Source organism: Geotrypetes seraphini, chromosome 1, assembly GCF_902459505.1.
Source record: "Geotrypetes seraphini chromosome 1, aGeoSer1.1, whole genome shotgun sequence".
NCBI lineage: Eukaryota > Metazoa > Chordata > Amphibia > Gymnophiona > Dermophiidae > Geotrypetes > Geotrypetes seraphini.
Window position 1 is genome coordinate 135,842,528 of NC_047084.1, and position 24,669 is coordinate 135,867,196.

A 24,669-nucleotide genomic window follows, 5' to 3' on the forward strand; every position below is an offset into this window, starting at 1 on the left:
TTGCTGGGATGGAGTCCTTGGGTTCTCCTCTTGTAGATTCTGGCCAAGATTGTGCAATTTTGGCGCTTTTAGAGCATTTTTGCACCACGTGTTGCATGGCACAGCTGGGGTGGGGGGTGGCACAGTGTCTAGCTTAGCCTCTTCCCTGCTGAAGCAGGTTACCAAAAGCTCAGCTAGCCCAGCAGGGCAGCCTTCATGGCTTTCGGGGCTCGGCACGGCTGTAATTCCATCCACCAGGTTGCGGGTCCTGCGCAGCCTCAGTTCAGTTTCGTGTAGTTCTACCCTTCTTTTCCCTTTTTGTTTCTCTTTGTAAATTGTCCATTATTCGTTGTCTGTTTTAACTTTAATTGTTTGGTATTCCCCATTTCTATGTACTTTGCTTAGAAATTCTTTTCATAAGCGTTATTATCAAATTTTAAATAAACTTGAAACTTATGCCCCAGGAACTGGATACCTTTTAACCATTTTGGAAATTTTTTCGCTCTGGATTTTGGACCACTGTGTTTTCTCCCTGTGACATTCTAATCCACTTACACGGCGTCTCTCAGGGGCATTACTCTTTTAGACATGTTCTAGACCAGGCCGCAATCCAGTCTGGTTTTTAGAAGTTCCCCAATGCGTGATATCTATTTGCATACAATGGGAGGCAGTGCATTCAAATAGATCTCATGCATATTCATTGGGGAAATCCTGAAAATCTGACTGGATTGTGGCCCTCGTTGCCCACCCCACCCAGCCATGATGCTTGTGCTGCCTGATCCTGATCTGGGGGATCCAGGTGGAGATGATTTGTTTGACCACTTATTTACAGGTACAGCGTTTCCCGGGATGGGAATTCAGGGACTGTGTGCTGGATCTTTGGATCCCTCTGGGGTTTTGGGAGCCTGGAAATGCTCTCACTAGCCTGTGCCTATTTGAATTTGCGGCTTTGACAGACCTTTACGGGAGGTCTTTTTGTTCTCTCAGCCGTCTCCGGCCACTTCTTCCTTCTGGCTTTGTGGTGTATACTTGCTACTTACCTCTGATACCCTGATCTGTGCTTTCTAGGCTTGGAGCAGTTTAATTCTTCTGAGAGTGCTCTTACCTTTGCTAGAGCTATGCCATGCTGGGATTTTATGGCAAGGAAATGTCAGCAGCTTTTGTTCAGCCCAGGATGGATTTTTGGTAGTGCAGGTGGCAAAATGTACCTTCCCCCCATCTTCAGGTGGGTGACGCAGCTGCCTTAGGCATTAAAGCTGCTTTGGTGACGTTTTGTGTTGCTCGTGCATGTCACGCTCAAAAGCACACTCTGACAGTGTGGCGGTTGTTTCTTGTTTTCCATTTTGTTTTGGCAGGCACTGTTTTTCTGCTGGATGCTTTGTATACCCTGTTTATGCGAGTTTGAATCAGGTGTCAGTACGCCATCTCTGGTCGCAGTGGGCTGCTGTTTCCACTTTCAAGGCTCCTCTGCCTGGGCTGCCTTTTCAGGTACTGAAATTGTTTGGCAGAGGATTGCATGATTTCATGGATTCTAGATGGGACTGTCATCCTACGACTCGGCCTGATAGTAGACCTGCCCCTCCTGGGGTTCTGGTCATTCTGATTTCTTAGCGCCCAGTGCGTCGAACCGTGTGTAAGTGACACATTGTAGGTGTTTTCTCAGGTTACCAATGCTGGTATAGTGGCTACTTCAATGCTGTACCTCCTGATGCACAGGTAGAATGGCGCCAGGTCCACAGATGCTCCTCTACGGCTTGGGGGCTGTCTCAAAACATTTCGGCCAGTCTGGATGTGCGTTGCGCCCAACCGGTGGGTTTTGGAGTTTATTTGGTCCAAACTGGAGTTTGCTCAACCTCTGGCAGATTGGTTAGTGGGCTCTGCTCAGATCACCCGGACAAAGTGCTCAGGATTCCAAAAAACGTTCAGGACTTGATAGATTTTCAAACTAAGGCCACAGTATTGCCTGACCTCTCGAGCTCAGGCAGATATTCCATATACTTTCTCGTGCCAAAGAAAGGCTCTGCAGAATGTAGGCCTCTTCTGAATCAGGCATGAGGGATCTCTTAGGGAGAAGAGGAGATAGCAGATATGGGTGGGCAGATTGGATGGGTTGTTTGGCCTTTATCTGCCATCATGTTTCTAAAAGAATGCAGATAATGTTTCCACTTAGGCAGTTGGAATTGAATTGAACTGATGGGCTTAAGATCTCTATAGTAATACTATACTATTTATATTGATGGAAAGTTCTAGAAAGTTTTTGAAGTTAGTTAAGGGGCCATTTTACTAAGGCCTAAGGCAAAAAAGGTAAATTTCAAATTATCAATATCCTGTACAGAAAAGCAAAGTTTGAAGGAAATGATAGTCATTTTCTATACTTTTGTGGCATAGGCAATTAAGAAAGAACACTTACTACCCAGGAACAAAAAGAAAAATTGTTACAATGTGTAATTAATAGTAAACACAAACTCCAAGAAAACAATTCAGGGCTTGCATCTCGTCCATATCATGAGGAGAAAAGTAGCTGAAATTTAATAACATTAAACCAAGGATAAAGGAGAGAGACAACAGAGCAAAGGATATACTACTTTTATTTCATCCTCCATCCATAAGGAATCAGGTAAGAGATTTCCCCACCAGGACATTATCCAGATAATAGGGTATAAGACGACAAACCGATTTCAGGTTTTATTAAATTTGATAAACTGCCTAGAGATTTCAATTGTGTATATGTGTGTGAAAATATTCTGAAGAAATAAATAAAAATAATGGCTCCAACAGCTAAAATAAGTGAAAATGCTTGAAGTACCTGTGTGTAAACCACTTTGAGTGTGGTTGTAAAACTACAAAAAAAAGGTGATATATAAGTCCCAATCCCTTTCCCTAAGATATGAGATCTCAGCTATAGAAATACCCTCTAGCCACACTGGGAAAAATGTTTTTTTTATGCCAGAGAAGGGTACATTTTTATTATAAAAAATGTTCAAACCGTCACTCCCTTTTACAAAACCACGCAAGAGGTTTTTAGTGCCTATGAGGTATAGACACTGGGAGTTTTTGCTGTGGAAGAGTTCAATGATTGCATTTTGTGAGTGAAAATGTTTTCTCTCTTGTCCTCTAGGTTCGCAATCTCACTTACATGGTGACTCGAAGAGAAAAAATGAAGCGGTCTGTTTGTAAAGTCCAGGAGCAGATATTTAATATCTATACGAAATTCATGGAACAAGAAAAAATTTCAGGTATGTTGATGAAATTTATTCAATTCACAGACATGTTCAGACAGCTATAGCCACTTTAGAAACAAAGATCAGCCACAGGGCCGCCATCAGAAATTTCTGGGCCCCTTACTGAGCAATCTTATTGGGCCCCCCCACGTACCCCTTCCCCCCCCACTTTTGTCCAGGGGAGGGGGTGCTATCAGGAAATCGGCAGGGGACAAAAAAAAGTATGACAGCAGTGTTTATTGTTTATTGTTGTGCACAGCAGAAGCATAATACAGGAATTTGTGCTATGGTGGCCTAGGACCAATGTTCCCTCTAAGGATTGATGAGGTGTGTGCAAAAAAAAATATGCATGAGCAACAAGTTACATACTCGACAAATTTATGAGCAGGCACGGAGGACGCATTTTTAAACAAATGTAGTTTATCCTGGTACTCCTTATGTAATTTTAATCATCTATGGATATGTTTGTATGTTTATTGTTCAAATGGTTTTATTTATTTCCCCAAATTTATTTTTGTTATACGCATTGAAAATATTTGATATTGCGTTTAAATCAAAATCTCAATAAACTTGAAACTTGAAACGAGTGCCCGTGAGATTGTGGGAGGGTTACATACTCAAAGCTTAGAAGAATAACAATTTACTTAAAGTTTTTGCTACGCCAGCTTTCTGGTATCTTTACTTATCCCAGGACAAGCAGGCAGCATATTCTTGACTGATGGGTGACGGCACCGACGGAGCCCCGGTACGGACAATTTTAGAGTGATTGCACTCTAAGAACTTGGAAAGTTCTGGTAGGCCGCACCGCGCACGCGCGAGTGCCTTCCCGCCCGACAGAGGCGCGCGGTCCCCAGTTTCTTAGTTTCCGCGGAGCTAAGAAGACGCGTTTCTTTCAACGGCTGTTGAAAGTTATTTTTTCTACTTTATATCGCCTTCCCGCTCGCGTAAACCCTTTTGGAAATTTTATTTCCGTTATTTCTTTTCTTTTCTAAAAAAAAAAAAAAAAAAACCTTAATTTTTTTCTTCAGTTTTCGTTTAGCCCCGGCGGGGCCTATTGCCATCATCGAGGCTTCGGCCTTCGATTTGGCAGAAGCCGTATTTACTTTCATGCCCCCTCAACCCGGGTTTAAAAAGTGCCAGCGGTGCGCTCGACCAATTTCACTGACAGACCCACACAACTGGTGTCTGCAGTGTCTTGGTCCTGACCATCGAGCGTCTACCTGCTCCCGCTGTGCGACTTTAAAGAAGAGAACACTTAAAAACCGCCAGATACAGCAGCAGTTATTGTTCGGCACCGAGATGTCTGATTCCGCACCACTGGCACCGACGTTGGCTCCATCTCAGTCGGCACCGACTTCGTCGACACCGCGCGATACCGCGCCGGCGTCGCACCCCGCAGGTAAGCCGGCTAAGAAGCCTTCCCCGTTGGAGCGTCCTCCGGTCTCAGTAGCAGCGAGTCCAATCCTGCCGACCACGAGGCGTCCACGGAAGCGCTCCGCCCCGATTGAGGTGAGCCCCTCGACATCGGGTTCCTCTTCGGAGTGTAGAGCGGCACCCAAGGTACCGCAGAAGAAAAAAGCGGTACCGGTGCCTTCATTGGACGAGCGCATTGCCGCAGTCCTGCAGGTCCAGCTAAAGGAACAACTCCAACAGCTACTCCCTGCTCTTTTGACTCCGAGCCTTCCAGTCCCGGTCCGGTCTGAGCCGCCGGTACCGACGGTGCAGCAGCCCCCTCTATCGGCATCCACTTTGTCGGTACCGGGGCACATCACTTCTTCGGTATCAATGCCAATCTTGGCACCGGAACCGAGACACCAGGCTGTTCAAACGTCGGCACCGGCACAACCCTTAACGTCTCCCGGTACCGGTTCACAGAGGTCTGGTAAGTCAACTCATAAAACTCGACACCTAGAACCCTCCACACTGGAGTCACGGGACCGCAGTTTTCAGGTGAGGGACTCTGATCTGTGGGGTGATTCAAAAGAGCCTTTCCTCTCTGAGGGAGAGTGTTCATCAGGGGATGAGGATCCTTCTGGTTTTGATCCATCTTCCAAACCTGATGCAACTTCTTTCACCTCTTTTCTTAAAGAGATGTATGACTCTTTATCTATTCCCTTGGAGGCTGAATCCAAAAAATCCAAAGCATTTTTAGATGCTCTTGACTTTGACCAGCCTCCAAGGGAATTTCTCAAGCTGCCTCTCCATGACATTTTAAGAGAGACATTTTACAAAAATCTAGAGACACCATTGACCATTCCAGGAGCTCCCCGTAAACTGGACTCCTTATATAAGGTCATACCAATTCCAGGCTTTGACAAGCCTCAACTCCCCCATGAGTCTTTATTAGTAGAGTCTACTTTAAAGAAATCCACGGGGGCTAGTGTGTATGCCTCTGTCCCTCCTGGCAGGGAAGGTAAGGCCATGGATAAGTTTGGCAAAAGGCTGTATCAAAATGCAATGCTAGCTAACAGGTCAGGAAACTATGCTTTCCATTTTTCCTTTTATCTTAAGCATCTTATTCAAAGTTTGTCATCTTTTGAGAAATATCTCCCTGACCGTAAGAAACCAGCCTTTCGCCAAGCTTCTTCATCGCTCTTGCAACTGCGCAAGTTCATGGTCAGATCAATTTATGACACTTTTGAGCTGACCTCTAGAGCCACGGCTATGTCAGTGGCTATGCGACGACTGGCCTGGCTCAGAGTGTCCGAACTTGATGTCAATCACCAAGATCGACTGGCCAATGCACCTTGCTTAGGAGATGAGCTGTTCGGAGAATCCATGGACTCTACTACTCGGAAACTCTCAGCTCATGAAACTCGATGGGATACTCTCCTTAAGACAAAGAAGAAGACCCCACCTTCTAGGCCTTTTCGTCAACAATCGGCCTACCAACGAAGGTTTGTGGCTCGTCCCTTACCTCAAACACAGCAACAACCCAGGCGTCAGAGGCAGCAACAGAGGCAACCTGCTCGACCTGCCCAGCAGCAACAGCAAGTGAAACCTCCTCCTTCTCAAAAGTCAACTCAGCCCTTTTAACTTGGTTCTCCTGGACATAGCCAATCTTCCTCCTTCTACTCATCTTCCACAGCCCATAGGAGGACGCCTTATACATTTCATAAGCCGTTGGGAAATCATCACCTCGGACCTGTGGGTCCTCAACATCATCCGCCATGGCTACTCTCTCAACTTTCAGACACCTCCTGCCCAAAGTCTACCAAGAGAGTCTGCTTTCAACACTCCTCGGTCTTCCCTCCTACTTCAAGAAGTTCAATCCCTCCTCCTTCTGAACGCTATAGAGGAAGTTCCTCTAGATCAGAGAGGGCAGGGATTCTACTCCCATTATTTTCTAGTCCCCAAAAAGACAGGAGATCTAAGACCAGTGTTCCCGCTAAGCTGCGCTGGCGTGCGCTGGCGCACAAAATGTTACATCGCAACGCACAAGTTTCACGTCACAGCGCACACTCGAGCGGAGGTGAGAGGAAGCGGCGGCGGTCTGCCCTGATCGCCTAAGATGCAGCAGCGGCGGCATCCCCGTAATTTACGGGGATCATGAAAGGAGCCGCCGCTGCTGCATCTTAGGCGATCAGGGCAGACCGCCGCCGCTTCCTCTCACCTCCGCTCGAGTGTGCGCTGTGACGTGAAACTTGTGCGCTGCGATGTAACATTTTGTGCGCCAGCGCACGCCAGCGCAGCTTAGCGGGAACACTGTCTAAGACCTATTCTAGATCTTCGCGATCTAAACAAATGCTTGGTCAAAGAGAAATTCAAAATACTTTCTCTGGCCACTCTTTACCCTCTTCTCAATCAAGGCGACTGGCTATGTTCCCTCGATCTCAAAGAAGCATACACTCATATACCGGTCAATCTGGCTTCCAGACAGTACCTACGCTTCATGATCAATCGTTGTCATTACGAATACAAGGTGCTGCCCTTCGGTCTTGCCTCCTCTCCAAGAGTGTTCACCAAATGTCTGATTGTGGTGGCTGCCTTTCTACGATCTTACCACCTTCAGGTCTTTCCTTACCTGGACGACTGGTTAATCAAGGCCAATTCATCTCAGACTGTTCTCCTGGCCACCAACCAAACCATCATGTTTCTTCAACTTCTGGGGTTCGAGATCAATCTACCCAAATCTCATCTCATCCCCACTCAGAGACTTCAATTCAACGGAGCTGTCTTGGACACAGTCCTCATGAGAGCGTTCCTGCCATCCAGCCGTCTTCAAACGCTTCAATCTCTGTGTCAGCAGGTGCTTCTACAACTTTCCATCTCTGCCAAGCAAATGATGATACTCTTGGGTCACATGGCTTCCACAGTTCATATCATACCCTTCGCACGTCTTCATCTGCGCACTCCTCAATGGACCCTAGCTACCCAGTGGTCCCAAGCGATGGATCCTTGCTCACGTCACATATCTGTCACATCATCTCTTCGTCAGTCTCTACAATGGTGGTTGATATCCTCAAATCTATCCAGAGGTCTTCTGCTCCATCTACCTCCTCATCAACTAGTCATCACCACCGACGCCTCCCCTTATGCCTGGGGAGCCCATTTAAACGAGTTCCAAACTCAAGGACTTTGGACAGCCCAGGAAAAGAAGCATCACATCAATTTCCTGGAACTCAGAGCGATGTTTTATGCCCTCAAGGCTTTCCAACATCTTCTCTTCCCTCAAGTTCTCCTGCTGTGCACAGACAATCAAGTTGCGATGTACTACATCAACATGCAGGGTGGAACGGGCTCTCGCCTCTTGTGCCAGGAAGCCCAGAAGATCTGGACTTGGGCCATAAATCACCATCTATTCCTGAAAGCTATCTACATTCAGGGAGAAAAGAATTCCTTAGCGGACAAGCTCAGCAGAATTCTCCAGCCTCACGAGTGGACACTCGATCCTTTCATACAGTCCATCTTCGCTCAATGGGGCACTCCTCAGATAGACCTCTTTGCAGCTCCTCACAATCACCAGCTGCCCCTTTTCTGCTCCAGACTCTACTCTCCTCACCGTCTGGCAGCGGATGCATTTCTCCTCGACTGGTCCAATCTGTTCCTGTATGCTTTCCCTCCTCTGCCTCTCATGTTGAGAACCTTGTTCAAGCTCAAGAGGGAACGAGCCACCATGATTCTGATTGCTCCGAGGTGGCCCAGGCAACATTGGTTCTCCCTTCTACTTCAACTCAGTTCCAGGGAACCTTTTCTTCTTCCACTGTTTCCTTCTCTGCTTACACAGCATCAGGAGACCCTTCTACATCCCAACCTCCAGTCTCTGCACCTGACAGCTTGGTATTTCTCGGGCTGACTTCTCATGATACGCTTTTGTCTCAGCCTGTTCGTTCAATTCTGGATGCCTCCAGGAAACCGGCCACTCTGCAATATTACCATCAGAAGTGGACTCGGTTTTCTTCCTGGTGTCTTCTTTATCATCATGATCCCACTTCCCTTGCAGTGGAGACTTTGTTGGATTATCTACTTTCTTTGTCTGACTCTGGTCTCAAGTCTACTTCCATCACAGTCCACCTCAGTGCTATTGCTGCTTTTCATGAGCCAGTTCAGGGGAAACTTCTCTCAGCTCATCCCTTGGTGTCCAGATTCATGCGAGGTCTTTTCAATGTGAAACCACCTATTAAAGCCCCTCCTGTAATCTGGGATCTCAATCTGGTTCTTTCCGCCTTAATGAAGCCTCCATTTGAACCTTTGGCTACCGCCTCTTTCAAGTTTCTCACTTGGAAGGTCCTCTTCCTTATTGCCCTAACCTCTGCCAGGAGGGTCAGTGAGCTCCATGCACTAGTTGCTGATCCACCTTTTACAGTCTTTCATCATGACAAGGTGGTTCTGCGTACGCATCCAAAGTTTCTCCCTAAGATTGTCTCTGAATTCCATATCAATCAATCCATTGTTCTGCCTGTCTTTTTTCCAAAACCTCACTCTCATTCTGGAGAACAGGCTCTACATACTTTGGATTGTAAGAGGGCTTTAGCTTACTATTTGCAGTGTACTAAGCCCCACAGATCAACTCCTCAACTCTTTTTGTCCTTTGATCCGAATAAGTTGGGACATCCTGTTTCTAAACGTACGTTGTGTAATTGGCTGGCAGCGTGCATTTCATTCTGTTATGCTCAGTCCGGACTGACACTGGAAGGTTCTGTCACGGCCCATAGAGTTAGAGCTATGGCAGCATCTGTAGCTTTCCTCCATTCCACTCCTATTGAGGAAATCTGCAAGGCTGCTACTTGGTCCTCAGTTCATACTTTTACATCTCATTATTGTCTGGATGCATTCTCCAGACGGGATGGACACTTCGGCCAATCGGTTTTGCAAAATTTATTTTCCTAATGGCCAACCTTCCCTCCATCCCTCTTTTTGTTAACTTGGAGGTCACCCATCAGTCAAGAATATGCTGCCTGCTTGTCCTGGGATAAAGCACAGTTACTTACCATAACAGGTGTTATCCAGGGACAGCAGGCAGATATTCTTGCGTCCCACCCTCCTCCCCGGGTTGGCTTCTTAGCTGGCTTATCTTAACTGGGGACCGCGCGCCTCCGTCGGGCGGGAAGGCACTCACACGTGCGCGGTGCGGCCTGCTAGAACTTTCCAAGTTCTTAGAGTGCAATCACTCTAAAATTGTCCGTACCGGGGCTCCGTCGGTGCCGTCACCCATCAGTCAAGAATATCTGCCTGCTGTCCCTGGATAACACCTGTTACGGTAAGTAACTGTGCTATCTCTCCAGAGGTCTGCTTTTTCACATGCCTCCTCATCACAAAGTTTTGACCAAAGATGCATCAACTTACGCCTGGGGGGCACATCTGGATGGTCTTCAGACTCAAGATCATTTGTCCACCAGGGAGAAGAAGTTTCATATCAGTCGTCTGGAGCTCAGAGTGATTCATTATGCTCTCAAAGCTTTCCAACATCTGCTCCTCGATCAAGTCCTCTTACTTTGCATGGTCAATCAGGTAGCGATGTACTATATAAACAAACAAGGAGGCACAGGATCTCTCCCTCTTTGCCAGGAAGCTCAAAAAAGTTGGCTCTGGGTGACTGCTCAGAACATCTATCTCAGAGCAGTCTACAGAATTGCTTAGCAGACAAGCTCAGAAGAATTCTTTAACTTCATGAATGGACACTCAACTCTGCAGCTCTCCATCCTGTTTTTGCTCAGTGGGGCACTCCTCAAGTGGGCTTGTTTGCATCTCCCCACAACCACAAGTTGCCCCAGTTCTGCTCTAGACTTTACTTACCTCACCATCTAGAGGCAGATGCATTTCTGCTGGATTTGGGACACAAGTTTCTCTACGTGTTTCCACCTACTCCTCTCATTCTAAAGACTCTTTTCCAAAGTCAAGCAGGAGTCAGCCATCATGATTCTCATAGCAGGCCCAGGCAGCCTTGATTCTCCCTTCTACTTCAGCTCAGTGCCAGGGAGCCAGTGCCTCTGCCGATATTTCCATCTCTTCTTACGTAGAGTCAAGGTGCACTTCTACATCCCAATCTTCAATCTCTATACCTGACAGCTTGATGTCTCTCGGACTGAATGCAACTGAACTTCACCTCTCTCAGCCAGTGAGACTTATTCTAGAAGCCTCCAGGAAACAATGTTAGCAGAAGTGGACTCGTTTCTTCTCCTGGTGTCTTCTTCATCATTATGATAAACTAAACTAAACCTTAAGTTTATATACAGCATCATCTCCACGGAAGTAGAGCTCGGCACGGTTTACAAGAACTTAAAAATGAGAAAGGGTAGGAAAAGGTTCCGCAATCCATTTCAGTTTCACTAGTCTTCATTTGTCTGAATCTGGGCTTAAGTCTACATCTATTAGAGTCCATCTCAGTGTTATTACAGCTTTTCACAAACCAGTGGAGGGTAAGCCTTTCAATGCTCATCCTTTGGTCTCCAGATTTATGAAAGGACTTCAGTGTGAAACCACCTCTCAAACCTCCTCCAATAGTCTGGGACCTTAATGTAGTTCTTTTTCAATTGATAAAACCTCCATTTGAACCAATGTCTATGACTCATCTCAAGTATCTTACCTGGAAAGTTGTTTTTCTCATTTCACTTATTTCTGCTAGAAGAGTAAGTGAATTTCAAGCATTAGTGGCAGACTGTGTTTCACCACGACAAAGTGGTTCTTTGCACACATCCCAAGTTTCTGCCGAAAGTTGTTACAGAATTTTATCTCAATCAATCAATTGTGCTTCCTATATTTTTTCCTAAGCCTCACTCTCACTCAGGAGAAGAGGCTCTTCATACTCTGGATTGACTATTATCTGAACAAAACAAAGCCGCATAGATCGTCTCCTCAACTTTTTGTCTCCTATGATCCTAACAAGTTGGGGCTTCCTATTTCCAAGAGAACGATCTCCAACTGGTTGGCGTCCTGTATATCATTCTGTTATGCTCAGGCTAGACTGCAACTGGAGAGTCGTGTCACAGCCCATAAAGTTAGCGCTATGGCAGCTTCAGTAGCTTTTCTTAGATCTCTACCCCTATTGAAGAAATTTGTAAAGCTGCCACATGGTCCTCGGCTCACACTTTCATCTCACATTACTGTCTGGAGTCTTTCTCCAGAAGGGATGGGCACTTCGGCCAGTCAGTATTACAAAATTTATTTTCCTAAAGGCCAACACTCCCAACATCCCATTCTGGCTAGCTTGGAGGTCACCCACATGTGAGAATATGCTTCCTGCTTGTCCTGGGATAAAGCACAATTACTTACCGTAAGAGGTGTTATCCAGGGACAGCAGGCAGATATTCTCACAACTCACCCACCTCCCCTGGTTGACTTCTTAGCAGGCTTACTGAACTGAGAGACTGCACGCCTACATCAGGCAGTAAGGCACTTGTGCATGCATGGTGCGGGCTATCGTGAACTTTCTTAAATCTTAAAGTGGCAATGCACTTTTAAAATGTTTGTACCAGGGTTCCGTTGGTGACGTCACCCACATGTGAGAATATCTGTTTGAGTCCCTGGATAACACCTGTTACGGGAAGTAACTGTGCTTTCAATAGTATCCTTCAAGGATACTCCACACTGAAACATCCGCTTCTGGGTGACTTGTTGGCTCCCCCCCCCACCCCATATCTTAGTATAAAAGCTGTTGTATCTCCTTTTTAAACATTAGTGCCAGCAGCCTTGTCCATCTCAGTTAAGGTGGAGTCCCTCCTTTTGGAATAGGCTCCATTGTTCCCAGAAGGTTGCCCCAAATGGAAACTCTGGCATGAGGGGGCATAAGATTGAAGGTGAAAGAGGAAAGGCATGGAACAAGTAGTAAATACCCTGGGCTTTGAAATTCCTGACAAAGAGGAAACACATGAAAAGGGACACCAACTGGACATCGTCACTTTTTCCCACAAAGACCCCGACACAAAAAAAATACAATACCATGCAGGAAAATGGGTTAAGAACATATGGTCAGATCACTATACTTTCAATTTTGAATTATGTTGGCAAAAGAAACACTCAACAGCAAAACATATAAACAAAACCAGTTTGAAAAAAACAGTCACCTGCAGAAACATCACCAATCCAACAGAATTCTGGACCCATTATGAACTACACCCAAAAATAGAGGAAGAGCAAGACTTCCCCACTAGATGGGACAAATTCACAAAAGACACACTAACTCAAATAGCTCCTGTTCAATCATACAAAAAGAACACAAGGGCATCAAAAGAATGGTATGACGCCGAATTATTAGCCCTCAAACAAGATCTCAGAAAACTGGAAAGAGTATGGCAAAAAACAGACAAAGTGGAAGATAAAATTAAATGGAAACAAAAAATGAAAAATTACAAGAATCGGATCAAAGAAAAGCGTTATAACTGTTATGCACAGAAAATAGGAACAACCAATACAAACAGTAGAGAACTATTCAAACTAGTAAGCAAAATAACAGACACCACACAGATACTACAGAACCATCACGATCAAATCCCAGAGGTCTCCATCCTAGCCAACCACTTTAGGAAAAAAATCACCGACCTCAGAGCCTCAATACCCCCTCCTCCACCCAATCTTGAATTCAACCTCAAAACGAAGAGTAGTGAATCCAAAGGCGATATGAGCTGGAACCACTTCGAGCCCCCAGATTGGAATAACTTCCTTGCACTTTTCAACAAATACTCCAAATCAAATTGTCTACTAGATGAATGTCCATCTAAGATCATGCAAGATGCAATACCAGAATTTAAGAGGGACCTATTTAACTGGGCAACATACTCTCTCAAAAATGGAACCTACCTGGAAAATATGGGACACATCCTAATCACACCCATACCCAAAGACCAGAAGATCTCGCTCACACTGGCGTCCAACTACAGACCCATAGCGAGCACCCCCTTTTTCACCAAAATGCTGGAATGGCTGGTCAATTTGGAATTAGTAAATCACTTAGATAAGTACTCTCTCCTAAATGACCACCAATCTGGATTCAGAAAAGGATTCAGCACCGAGACAGTCCTAGGCTCTCTCCTTAACCACCTATACAACCTTTTCAATCAAGGTTCCAGCGCCTTGATCCTACAGTTAGACTTCAGCAGTGCCTTTGATCTCGTGGACCACGAAACTATGCTTAGGTGCCTCGACGAAATGGGAATATCAGGAAGAGTGTGGACCTGGTTCCAAGGTTTCCTAACCAAACGATCTTATCAAGTGGTCCATGAAGGAAATTACTCTGAACCCTGGAAAAGCCCCTCGGGAGTCCCACAAGGATCCCCCCTATCTCCCACCTTGTTCAATATATACATCTCTTCTCTAGGCCACCTTTTACAAAAGCTTAACCTAACTTATTATATATACGCAGACGACATCGCCATATTAATACCAATAACAAATGTGACCTCAACCAACTCAAAACATATCTCCTCCATCATGCTCGAAATAGAAAAATGGACTTTAAACTTCAAACTGAAATTAAACTCAGAAAAGACAAAGATTTTCCTTGCTAGCCCAAACGAGAAAATCTCCGCAACTACAATATATGTAAACGGCCATGATCACCCAATACTAAAAACCATAAAAGTACTGGGAGTCACCCTGGATACCCACCTGTCCCTGACCGAGCACATAAACTCGGTGACTAAAAAATGCTTCTTCATCCTTTGGAAACTGAAAACCATAAAAAAATACTTCGACCCGCTATCCTTCAGAATATTGGTACAATCACTGATTTTATCCACCCTGGACTATTGTAACATTGTCTACTTGGGAATATCTAAAAAAAATGTGAGAAAACTGAGAATAGTTCAAAATACGGCCATCCGTCTAATATTCGGACTAAAGAAGAGCGATCATGTTAGTCCATTCTACAAACTCCTTCATTGGTTACCAATTGAAGCACGAATTCTATTCAAATTCTCCTGCCTCTGCTATAAACTAATCTGGGGACTGGCCCCCAGCTACCTACTACCTCACTTTGAATTCCACTCCTCTATTAGGCCTACCAGAAACCGTAACCTCTTTACCTACCCAAATATCATAGGCTGTAGATATCGCACTTTCTTTGATAGAACATTCAAATTCCAAGCAGGTAGACTGCAAACTTGGACAGGCTACTTCACTTATGCTGCCAGAGAATCATATAGTATCTTTAGGAAAGAACTAAAAACCACATTGTTTAAGAAATTTATAACCTAACCAGACTTCTCCCCTAAAATCGGAGCCTCCTCCCATCCCAAGGAGTCCATCTACCCTCTTCTGCCAAAATTTCTATCTTTAATTGTTACCAGTTTTTCCCACTGGTGCCCGTCCTTCATTCAAATGTACCAAGTTAACAACTTACTTCTCATCAACATCTTATGTTATCTTTTTCACCTTCGCAGCCTTGCACCTTTGTAACTCAAAGCGCAATCTCCTTTCTCTTCTCCTACTTATGCTCTGAATATCGTCGACTGTATAATGCTACTCATTGTGAAACCATGTAATACACAGCCCTGTAACTCTCCTGTTACTATCACTTGATGTTCAATGCTATACTCTGTAATTCGCTGTCTGTACAGTTTCTCTTCATTGTAAACCGCCTAGAAGTCGCAAGATTGTTGGTGGTATATAAGAATAAAGTTATTATTATTATTATTATTAAATGCGTGGAATGGCATTCCAGTGGAGGCGGTAGAGATGAAAAATGTTTAGGGAGAGGAAAGGGTAGTAGATGGCATAGATAAGCAGACTAGATAGGACAGGTGGTCTTTTTCTACCTTCAGTTTTCTATAGTTTAATTTAAAATTTAGATTTATCCCAGGACAAGCAGGCAGCATATTCTTGACTGATGGGTGACGGCACCGACGGAGCCCCGGTACGGACAATTTTAGAGTGATTGCACTCTAAGAACTTTTAGAAAGTTCTAGCTCGGCCGCACCGCGCACGCGCGAGTGCCTTCCCGCCCGACAGAGGCGCGCGGTCCCTCAGTTTCTTAGTTTCTTAGTTTCCGCGGAGCTAAGAAGACGCGTTTTCAACGGCTGTTGAAATTTTCTTAACTTGCCTTCCCGCTCGCGTAAACTTTTTGGCTTACATTGCCTTTTTTCTTTCTTTCCATTTTGTTTAAAAAAAAAAAAAAAAAAAAAAAACTTTCATTTTTTTTTCTTCAGTTTTCGGTTTTCCCCGGCGGGGCCTTCTGCCACCATCGAAGCCTCGGCCTTCGATTTGGCGGAAGCCGTTTTTACTTTCATGCCCCCTCAACCGGGTTTTAAAAAGTGCCAGCGGTGTGCTAGGCCTATATCTCTCACGGACCCACACAACTGGTGTTTACAGTGTTTGGGTCCTGAGCATCAGGCCTCTTCTTGCACCCGCTGTGCTACTTTAAAAAAACGGACATTAAAAAATCGCCAAATTCAGCAGCGATTGTTGTTCGGTGCCGAGATGTCCGACCCCGTTCCTTCGACTCCGGCTTCGGCACCGATTCAGTCGGCACCCTCGTCTTCGACGCCGCGTGATTCCACACCGGCATCTCAACAGGCAGGTAAGCCGGCTAAGAAGCCTTCCCCGCTGGAACGTCTTCCGGCCTCGAGTGCAGTGAGTCCAATCCTGCCGCCTGTAAGACGCCAGCGGAAGCGCTCCGCCCCTATAGAGGTGAGTCCCTCGACATCGGGCTCCTCATCTCCGGGGCGTCGAGCGGCACCGCAGGTACCGCAGAAGAAAAAAGCGGTACCGGTGCCATCCCTCGATGACCGCATTACGGCCATCCTTCAGGTGCAGCTTAAGGAGCAATTAGAACGACTCCTTCCTGCTATCATGACACCGAACCTTCCGGTGCCAGTCCGCACCGAGCCACCGGTACCGGTTGTGGATCAACCCGTATCGATACCGGTTGTGGAACCCGTGTTGCCTGCTTCCACTGTCTCGGTACCGCTTCACCTAACCTCATCGGTATCGATGCCAGTCCTTGCACCGGAGCCGAGAGCTCACCATCAATCGGTGCAGACTTCGGCACCGGTGCGACCGATAACTTCTCCTGACTCGGTATCGATGAGGTCGGGTAAGTCGGTGCGCAAAACCCGACACATGCAAACGTCGACACCTGAGTCTCGGGACCATTCTTCCCATGTCAGAGACCCTGATCTGTGGGGAGACTCAGAGGAACCCTTTCTTTCTGAAGGCGAATGTTCCTCAGAGGAGGAGGATTCGGCTGTCCCTGACCCATCCTCCAAACAGGCCACTTCCTCTTTCTCTAGTTTTTTGAAAGAGATGTGTGAGTCCTTGTCCATTCCTTTGGAGGCTGAATCCAAAAAGTCTAAAGCTTTTTTGGATGCCCTTGATTTTGATCAGCCTCCAAAGGAATTCTTGAAACTCCCCCTTCATGACATCTTGAGGGAAACTTTCTATAAGAATTTAGAGACTCCTTTAACTGTCCCAGGGGCCCCACGTAAACTGGATTCTCTATATAAGGTAATTCCCATTCCTGGGTTCGACAAACCTCAACTTCCACATGAATCCTTATTTGTCGAATCCACCCTTAAAAAGACTTCAGGAGCCAGTGTATATGCATCTGTCCCTCCTGGCAGAGAAGGAAGGGCCATGGATAAATTTGGTAAGAGGCTCTACCAAAATGCTATGTTGGCAAATAGGGCTGGTAATTATGCTTTTCATTTTTCTTTTTATTTAAAGCATCTCCTTACCACCATGGCTTCTTTCGAAAAATATCTTCCTTCACGAAAGCATCCTGCTTTTCACACATGCTTGTCGTCTCTTCTACAATTACGTAAGTTTATGGTTAGATCCATATATGACACCTTTGAACTAACATCCAGAGCGACAGCAATGTCAGTAGCTATGCGTCGTTTGGCCTGGCTTCGGGTATCCGAGCTTGATGTTAACCATCAAGATCGGTTAGCCAATGCCCCATGCCTAGGGGATGAGCTCTTTGGGGATTCCATGGACTCAACCACACAAAAGCTCTCTGCTCATGAGACGCGCTGGGATACCCTGCTCAAGAATAAAAAGAAGCCTCCTCCGCCAAGACCATATAGGCAGCAATCGGCCTATCAACGCCGCTTCACAGCTCGTCCATTGCCTACCACTGCTCAGCAACCTAGGCGTCAGAGGCAACAACAACGTCAGCCTCCCAGACAACAGCAGCAGCAACAAGCTGTAAAACAACCTCCTCAGCAAAAGTCACAGCCCTTTTGACTTCATTCTCCACAGTATAGCCAGTATCCCTATTCCTGCTCTCCTGCCTCAGCCTATAGGAGGTCGACTTTCTCTGTTCCTCAGCCGGTGGGAAGTAATCACATCGGACCAATGGGTCCTCAACATCATCCGCCACGGCTACTCTCTCAACTTTCAGACTCTTCCACCTCAAAGCCTGCCAAAAGAGTCTGCTTTGAACAGTCCTCAATCGGCCCTCCTTATTCAGGAGGTCCAATCCCTCCTCCTTCTGAACGCTATAGAGGAAGTTCCTCTAGATCAAAAGGGGCAGGGATTCTACTCCCGTTACTTTCTAGTTCCCAAAAAGACAGGAGATCTCAGACCCATCCTAGATCTTCGCGATCTCAACATTCATCTAGTAAAAGAAAAATTCAAGATGCTTTCTTTAGCCATCCTTTATCCCCTTCTAAATCAAAACGACTGGCTATGCTCCCTCGATCTCAAAGAGGCTTACACTCACATACCGATCAATGTAACCTCAAGACCATATCTCCGATTCATGATCAATCATTGTCATTACCAGTACAAGGTGCTGCCCTTCGGTCTTGCCTCATCTCCAAGGGTATTCACCAAATGTCTCATTGTGGTAGCGGCATTTCTACGCTCTCACCACCTGCATGTATTTCCTTACCTGGACGACTGGTTGATCAAAGACACATCCGCTCAAGCAGTCCTTCTGGCCACCAACCAAACCATCCAGTTTCTACAACTTCTGGGATTCGAGATCAATCTACCCAAATCTCATATCATTCCCACTCAGAGACTGCAATTCATTGGAGCGATCCTGGATACACTCCTAATGAGAGCTTTCCTACCATCCAATCGTCTCCAGACTCTTCAGTCTCTATGTCACCAGGTGCTTCCACTGCCGTCCATCTCAGCAAGACAAATGATGGTACTCTTGGGGCACATGGCATCCACAGTTCATGTCACACCTCATGCCCGTCTTCACCTGCGCACTCCTCAATGGACCCTTGCTACCCAGTGGTCCCAAGCGTCGGATCCTTGCTCACGACACATATCTGTGACATCATCTCTTCGTCAGTCTCTTCAATGGTGGTTGGTATCCTCAAATCTATCCAGAGGTCTTCTGTTCCATCAGCCTCCTCATCAACTAGTCATCACCACCGACGCCTCTCTGTACGCATGGGGAGCTCACTTGAACGAGTTCCAGACTCAAGGTCTTTGGTCAGCCCAGGAAAGGAAGCATCAAATCAATTTCCTGGAACTCAGAGCGATGTTTTACGCCCTCAAGGCCTTCCAACACCTTCTCTTTCCTCAGGTCCTTCTGTTGTGCACAGACAATCAGGTTGCGATGTACTACATCAACAAACAGGGTGGGACAGGCTCTCGCCTTTTATGCCAGGAAGCCCAGAAGATCTGGACTTGGGCCATAGATCATCATCTCTTCCTCAAAGCTATTTACATTCAGGGGGCTCAGAATTCTTTAGCGGACAAACTCAGCAGAATTCTCCAACCTCACGAGTGGACACTCGATCCCGTAACTCTGCAGTCTATCTTCGATCAATGGGGCACTCCTCAGATAGACCTCTTTGCAGCTCCTCACAATCATCAGCTGCCCCTATTCTGCTCCAGACTTTACTCTCCGCACCGTCTAACAGCAGATGCTTTTCTCCTCGACTGGTCGAATCTGTTCCTGTACGCCTTCCCTCCTCTGCCTCTCATGTTGAGAACCTTGTTCAAGCTCAAGAGGGAACGAGCCACCATGATTCTGATTGCTCCGAGGTGGCCCAGGCAACATTGGTTCTCCCTTCTACTTCAACTCAGTTCCAGGGAACCTTTTCTTCTTCCTCTGTTTCCTTCTCTGCTTACGCAACAGCAGGGAACCCTTCTGCATCCCAACCTCCAGTCTCTACACCTGACGGCTTGGTATCTCTCGGGCTGAACGCGACTGATACTCTTTTGTCTCAGCCCGTTCGTTCCATTCTGGATGCCTCCAGGAAACCAGCCACTCTACAATGTTACCATCAAAAGTGGACGAGATTTTCTTCCTGGTGTCTTCTTCATCATCTTGATCCCACCTCCCTGGCAGTGGAGACGTTGTTAGTTTATCTTCTTTCTTTGTCTAACTCTGGCCTGAAGTCCTCTTCCATCAGGGTCCACCTCAGTGCCATTGCAGCTTTTCATGAGCCAGTCCATGGAAAACTTCTTTCAGCTCATCCCCTGGTGTCCAGGTTCATGCGTGGGCTTTTCAATGTTAAACCACCTCTTAAAGCCCCTCCGGTTATCTGGGATCTCAATGTGGTTCTTTCAGCTTTAATGAAACCTCCATTTGAACCTTTAGCTACTTCTCCTTTCAAGTTTCTCACTTGGAAAGTACTTTTCCTTATTGCTCTTACCTCTGCCAGGAGAGTCAGTGAGCTTCATGCACTGGACAAGGTGGTTCTGCGTACACATCCAAAGTTTCTCCCCAAGGTTGTTTCTGAATTTCATCTCAACCAATCCATTGTTCTACCGGTTTTCTTTCCAAAACCTCATTCTCATTCTGGGGAACAAGCTCTGCATACTTTGGATTGTAAAAGGGCTCTTGCTTACTATCTGGAGCGTACGAAACCCCACAGATCAGTTCCCCAGCTTTTTCTGTCCTTTGATCCGAATAAATTGGGACGTCCTGTTTCTAAACGTACGTTGTCTAATTGGCTGGCAGCGTGCATTTCATTCTGTTATGCTCAGACCGGACTGACACTGGAAAGTTCTGTCACGGCCCATAGAGTCAGAGCAATGGCAGCATCTGTAGCTTTCCTCCGTTCCACTCCTATTGAGGAAATCTGCAAAGCTGCTACTTGGTCCTCAGTTCACACTTTTACATCTCATTATTGTCTGGATGCATTCTCCAGAAGGGATGGTCACTTCGGCCAGTCTGTTTTACAAAATTTGTTTTCTTAATGGCCAACCTTCCCTCCATCCCTCTTTTTGTTAGCTTAGAGGTCACCCATCAGTCAAGAATATGCTGCCTGCTTGTCCTGGGATAAAGCACAGTTACTTACCGTAACAGGTGTTATCCAGGGACAGCAGGCAGATATTCTTGCGTCCCACCCACCTCCCCGGGTTGGCTTCTTAGCTGGCTTATACTAACTGAGGGACCGCGCGCCTCTGTCGGGCGGGAAGGCACTCGCGCGTGCGCGGTGCGGCCGAGCTAGAACTTTCTAAAAGTTCTTAGAGTGCAATCACTCTAAAATTGTCCGTACCGGGGCTCCGTCGGTGCCGTCACCCATCAGTCAAGAATATCTGCCTGCTGTCCCTGGATAACACCTGTTACGGTAAGTAACTGTGCTTTATAGACTGTGCCATCTTCAAAAAAGCTCGATATGGTTTACAATAAATAGTAATAGAGAAAAAAAAAAAAAATTAGGAGAGTACAACAAGCATGACTACTCAGAATGGTTACCAAAATACTTTGTGAATAGAATTGTTTTTAAAGTTTGTCGAAAGAGTTGAAAAGAACCTAAAACCCTTAGAAAAAGCGGCCGACCATTCCATAGATCTGACATGTTTATCAAGCTGGATTTAATACAGCAGCTGTAGATAACCATTAGGCAGCACTGTTGTATATTAATGTACTAGGTTTCTTTGAAAGGTCAGAGAAATTGGTGAGCCGATCTTTGTTAGGCATGAAATGGGTTACATGTGGAAAGCGGTACTCTGCATACAGCATATCCAAGAATAAATAAAAAAAAGCTTCAATGTGTTCTATGATTTGAAGCTGAAGAGGAAGAGCCTGTTTTAGCCAAAAGAGAGAGAATGGGAATAAAAGGAAATGAGCGAGAATCGGGGGTTGAAGGCATAGAAGAGAAGGGATGGCTTCTAAAACATGTAATATAATAATAATAACAACTTTATTCTTGTATACCGCCCACCCATAGAAGATCTGGGGGATTCACAAAGATGAAGAACTGGATAATCAGTGCAATATACATAATAAAATTGAAGTTAAGAACAATTATGTAATAAATTTATCAAACAAATATGTTTTTTAAATCCTTCTAAAAGCAGTGTACGAAAACATTTGAAAGATCAAAGGAGTCAACCAGGAATTCAGTTTTCCTAATTGAAAAACAAACATCTTATTTAAAAATCTCTTGAATCGACAGGACTTAATAGAGGGGTACATGAACATAAAATCATTACGGGTATTTTTTTAATGATCTATAACAGGTAAATCGCGAGACTAAATAACCCGGAGCCAAACCGAAAAGAGCTTTAAAACAAAGACAACTAAACTTAAAAAGAATACGTGCCTCAAAAGGCAACCAATGTAGTTGCTGATAAAAAGGACTAATATGATCATACTTCTTCAGACCAAAATTAAACGCGCTGCTGCATTTTGTATTAAACGAATACATTTAAAATTTTTCTTGTAAGATGCCAAATAGATAATATTACAATAGTCAAGAATTGATAAAATTAAAGATTATACTAAAAGTCTAAAAGAAGCGAAATCAAAATATCTTTTAATAGTTCGTAATTTTAATATTCATATGGTTTCCTTTTTTACCTTTTCTGTTATCTTATTCCTGTTTTATTTAATATTGGATAATTGTAAACTGCTTAGATGAGAAATTGATGAGTGGTATATCGAATTTACAATTAACTTAAAACGATAGTTTATAAGTTACATTGAGAATTGCTCCCTCAGTTCCTAAAGGCCTGGTATAGCAACTTGGGATGACTAAATCAATTCATGTACTAAATGAAATAATTTTCTGGCTCTTAACATTTTTAAATGCATGTTATCACAAGAATAATGTTTGATAGTGTCCAGATTGTGAACTGGAATAAGAGATGGGGCCATTTAGGCTATAATGAAGGTGCTTTGAAATGTTTGTATAGTATTTATTAAGTTACAATAATGAATATAAACGGATGTTTTACCCATTAAATATAAGAAAAATTGCTGCTGTCTTGTTTCCCATCAAATTGATTAACTGCTTGAAATTCAGCCTAAGAGGCATTCTTTTTTTAAGTGGGTCGATTAGGTCAGCGTTAGAAAGCTCTTGTGTACACATTCTTTGATCTGTTAAATGAAATACTAATGTCTTTTTTTTTTCCCCCCCTAAATTCAGGTGTGCCTTTATCCCACTCATTGGAAACTGTAATGCTGTTTAACACTCAGCCTGCAGCTCCAGATGCACCCCAAATTGAGGATTTGAAATGGCATTCTGCTTTCTTCAGGAAACAGTTGGGTTCATCCTTGACTCGATCAACGAAGACCTCTCTTGAAAGAAACAGAACACAGAATCGGTTGGGAAACATGAACAGAACGCCACACAGGCATCCCAACTTGTCTTTTCGGAAGGAGGATAAGGATGTTTCTGACAGTTTATTGGTCCATAAAAAGAGCTTTGCAGAGGCCAGAACTGAATCAGTACAGCAGAAAAACAGAATACTTATGCCAGACCACAGGAAAAGAAGAGATAGCCGGCCTCAGTGTGAGGTAGTTAAAGTGGAATTGAAAGAAAAGCCTGCCAAACATGATCACAAGCCACTGAGGCCTGCAGAGCTCTCTCAAAGACAGCTAGAGAACAAGAGGGCTTTTAACTTCCTTGGTAGTAAATCTGCAGCAGCCTCTAGCCAACGGAGACCCTCTGGGGAGACTGGGCCTAAGTGTAATGGGCCTCTGATCAAAGTACACAACCAGACTCCAGTCAAAGTGCCTACTGCACCCACAAGCCCAGTGAAAAACTGGGGAGGCTTCAGAATTCCAAAGAAGGGAGAAAAACAGCAGCAGGGACAGACCAAGGAGGAACCTTGTCGCCAGAACTCTAACTACCAATTTTTGGGCAGACTTTCTTCTAAAGAGAGGACCAAAAGCAGGCTCAAAACAGATAGTGAAAATGATGGGTATATCCCTGATGCTGAAATGAGTGACTCGGAGACAGAGGCAACTGAGAAGAAGTGTAGGCAGCAAAGGCTGACTCCAAACAGTGTCATCAATAGAAGGTATGACACAGATATTATCAGACGAAGCATCCTAACTTCTTGATAGGGCCAGGGGAGCACTGTCACCAGCATCACTGCCTGTGTTTTCAAAAACTTTTTCAGGTTGATGGATTAACCCCTTGATGACCAGCTGTTAATGTGCCGTATAAACACATTTATTTGCACTTGAAAGCTTCTGATTATTTCTTTCATTTTGTTTCCACAAGCCATTCACCACATTCTTTGGAAAAGTTTAAAAGTTCTTTGGAACTTTGAGGTGGAAACAGTCTGAACAATGTACTTTGGATGTTGCTTTATGGAGCCTTCTGTTAAAACACTAAAAAATAAAACAATGTATATATATATCAATATTCATTGAAGAGTTGAGAAGATGACAAGCTGCTCTTGTTCCAGTTGGTTCATAGCATTTTTGTGTATGCGGGCGTGCGTGTGTGTGTGTTTTATTTTTTAACCCTTTGAAAGCACAACCTCTTAATTTATAGCTAGTGTACTAATTGTAGGGTGGTCAGAATCCCTATGGATTGCTAACCCAATAAATTCTCATTTGTTTGACTCTGGCTGGTGTTGCATCATATTTTATGGCTGAATCTGCTAAACACATGCTGCTGTAAAGAGCTTAGCTCTTAACCTTCCTGAGAAAGGAAGAGGATTGCATGCAGATGTAGCAAATGTCAGCAGATTACAAGCCCTGCCAAATAGATAGAAGTAGGAGTGATATGACGGTACATTCTGGATGACTTTGATTTAAATTTTTTTTTCTAGGAGGTTATAGATGCAGGATTTCTCTTGTACTAAATAAAATTGATCAAGGCCCTTAGGGGTAAGAAGAGCCACTGTGAAGCAGTTATATTTTACCGTGCGCATTAACAAC

General features: G+C 44.9%; 1 protein-coding gene across 2 annotated transcripts in view; it reads left to right on the forward strand.

The window, feature by feature from the left end:
- Nucleotides 1-24,350, forward strand: part of JADE1 (jade family PHD finger 1) — a 199,992-nt gene extending 175,642 nt beyond the window's left edge. For both annotated transcript variants that reach the window (XM_033939135.1, XM_033939126.1), the window contains 2 exons: nucleotides 3,098-3,215; nucleotides 22,922-24,350. In XM_033939135.1, the coding sequence (XP_033795026.1) occupies nucleotides 3,098-3,215; nucleotides 22,922-23,841 (1,038 nt within the window). In that variant the 3' untranslated portion in view covers nucleotides 23,842-24,350. The remainder of the gene's footprint in view (nucleotides 1-3,097; nucleotides 3,216-22,921) is intronic.
- Nucleotides 24,351-24,669: the final 319 nt, after the last annotated feature.